We start from the raw sequence: 1,521 nt of genomic DNA on the forward strand, positions 1-1,521 counted from the left end.
TAAAAAGATTTAACAATGTAATAATAATTGGTATACTGGAGTCACACTGAAGAGCCAAAAAAGACATGCCCGGGCTTTCAGTGTTCATGTGGTCCACATCTCCGTCATTGAAGATTACCTGGCTCTGCTAGGTGGAACAATTGGACATATGGGTGTTTCAGAGCTAAAGATAATTACGGAAGAAGTATAAAATCATGGCACTTAGACAGACATAAACACATGTTGAAAAAATTTGTTTATCATATGAGCAAATTGGCAGATATTGTAACTAGTTCACAAGAGAATCCAAAGAAGAGACGCAGGAATATTGATCAGAAATAGTGAGAGGAATGTATAAATGGAGGCAAAATGGTTTGATTACTGTGTGAGAGGGGGATGAATTGAGCCTGCCCTGGAGGTCGTGCATGTCTGTCACTGACCTACAATTTAAAAAGGGACAAAAGAGATTTTGAAGACAACGTAAAGCTGGAATACCTGGAGTGGTGTCCTATAGCCAAGGAAAAAAATTGACTGAAACAAATCTTTTGCTAGAATACTACAGTCAAGTAGAATGTTCAAGTTCCCTCATAAAGAGGGTCCAGTGCAGTCAACAGGGAGACCAGGTTTCTGTCATGGATGTTTCCAGGCCAGTCCTGAGCAGGGCACAGTGACACCAGCGACACCAGTGACATCATAATGTCGGAGGTGTCATATAAGCAGCTCCCTGACCAGTGAGGGGCACACTTGGTAGGAGTCGGCGCCGACATCCTGCCACCCTCGGGCCAGCGGGACGGTCAGGCTGGGCCGATCGGGTTCCAACCCAGCACGCGGCATGTCTGGGAGGCGCCGCCGCCGGCACCGTCGCAGACGGAGGAGGCACGCGGTGTCCCGCTCCAGGAGAGCCGAGCTGCAATTCCCGGTCAGCCGCGTGGAGCGTCTCCTGCGAGAGGGTCGCTACGCCCCGCGCCTGAGCGCGTCCACCCCGGTCTTCCTGACCGCCGTTCTCGAGTACCTGACGGCCAACATCCTGGAGCTGGCGGGCAAGGAGGCTCTGGACAGCCACAAGATGCGCATCACCCCGGAGCACGTGCAGCGAGCCCTGGGCAGCAACCAGCACCTCAGGGGCCTCCTCGAGAACAGCACCTCCCCTCGGGGGGATGGGATGCCCCGAGTTCGGAAGTGGTGATGCCCGTGCCCCCTCGTCCGGACCCCGAAGCCGCCCACAGATGAGGGAGGCCTGGCCTTGTGTCTGCACGTGACATTAAAGGAGTTAACTCCAGGGCCGTGCCTCTGACCGGTGTCTGTTTCTGTCATTCGGAGGTAGCCGGAGGTGTCTGTCAGACATCCGGGAGGAGACCTCCCACGGGAGGTGGAGGGTGGACGGGGCGGTCAGTGTGGGATGCTGGACGCGGGCATTTCGGGGAGCGGTTTCGCTGGGGACAGTGCGGGAAGCGGCCCTGAGGGAGTAGCGGGTCAGGGGGAAGAGACTTCCTCACTGGCGCTGAGCCAGTCCAGGCTTGTGAGGCCAGGAGGCTGGCGGGG

General features: G+C 55.5%; 1 protein-coding gene across 1 annotated transcript; it reads left to right on the top strand.

Moving 5' to 3' along the window:
- The first annotated feature begins 577 nt into the window (after positions 1-577).
- LOC124509671 (histone H2A-Bbd type 1-like) lies at positions 578-1,165 on the top strand. Its single transcript, XM_047076381.1, has one exon. The coding sequence runs from the start codon at positions 812-814 to the stop codon at positions 1,163-1,165; it is 354 nt and encodes a 117-aa protein (XP_046932337.1). The 5' UTR covers positions 578-811.
- Positions 1,166-1,521: the final 356 nt, after the last annotated feature.

This window comes from Lynx rufus, unplaced genomic scaffold (genome assembly GCF_022079265.1).
Source record: "Lynx rufus isolate CCGP_SWC_20201006 ecotype Redwood Valley unplaced genomic scaffold, mLynRuf1.p SCAF_14, whole genome shotgun sequence".
Classification (NCBI taxonomy): Eukaryota; Metazoa; Chordata; class Mammalia; order Carnivora; family Felidae; genus Lynx; species Lynx rufus.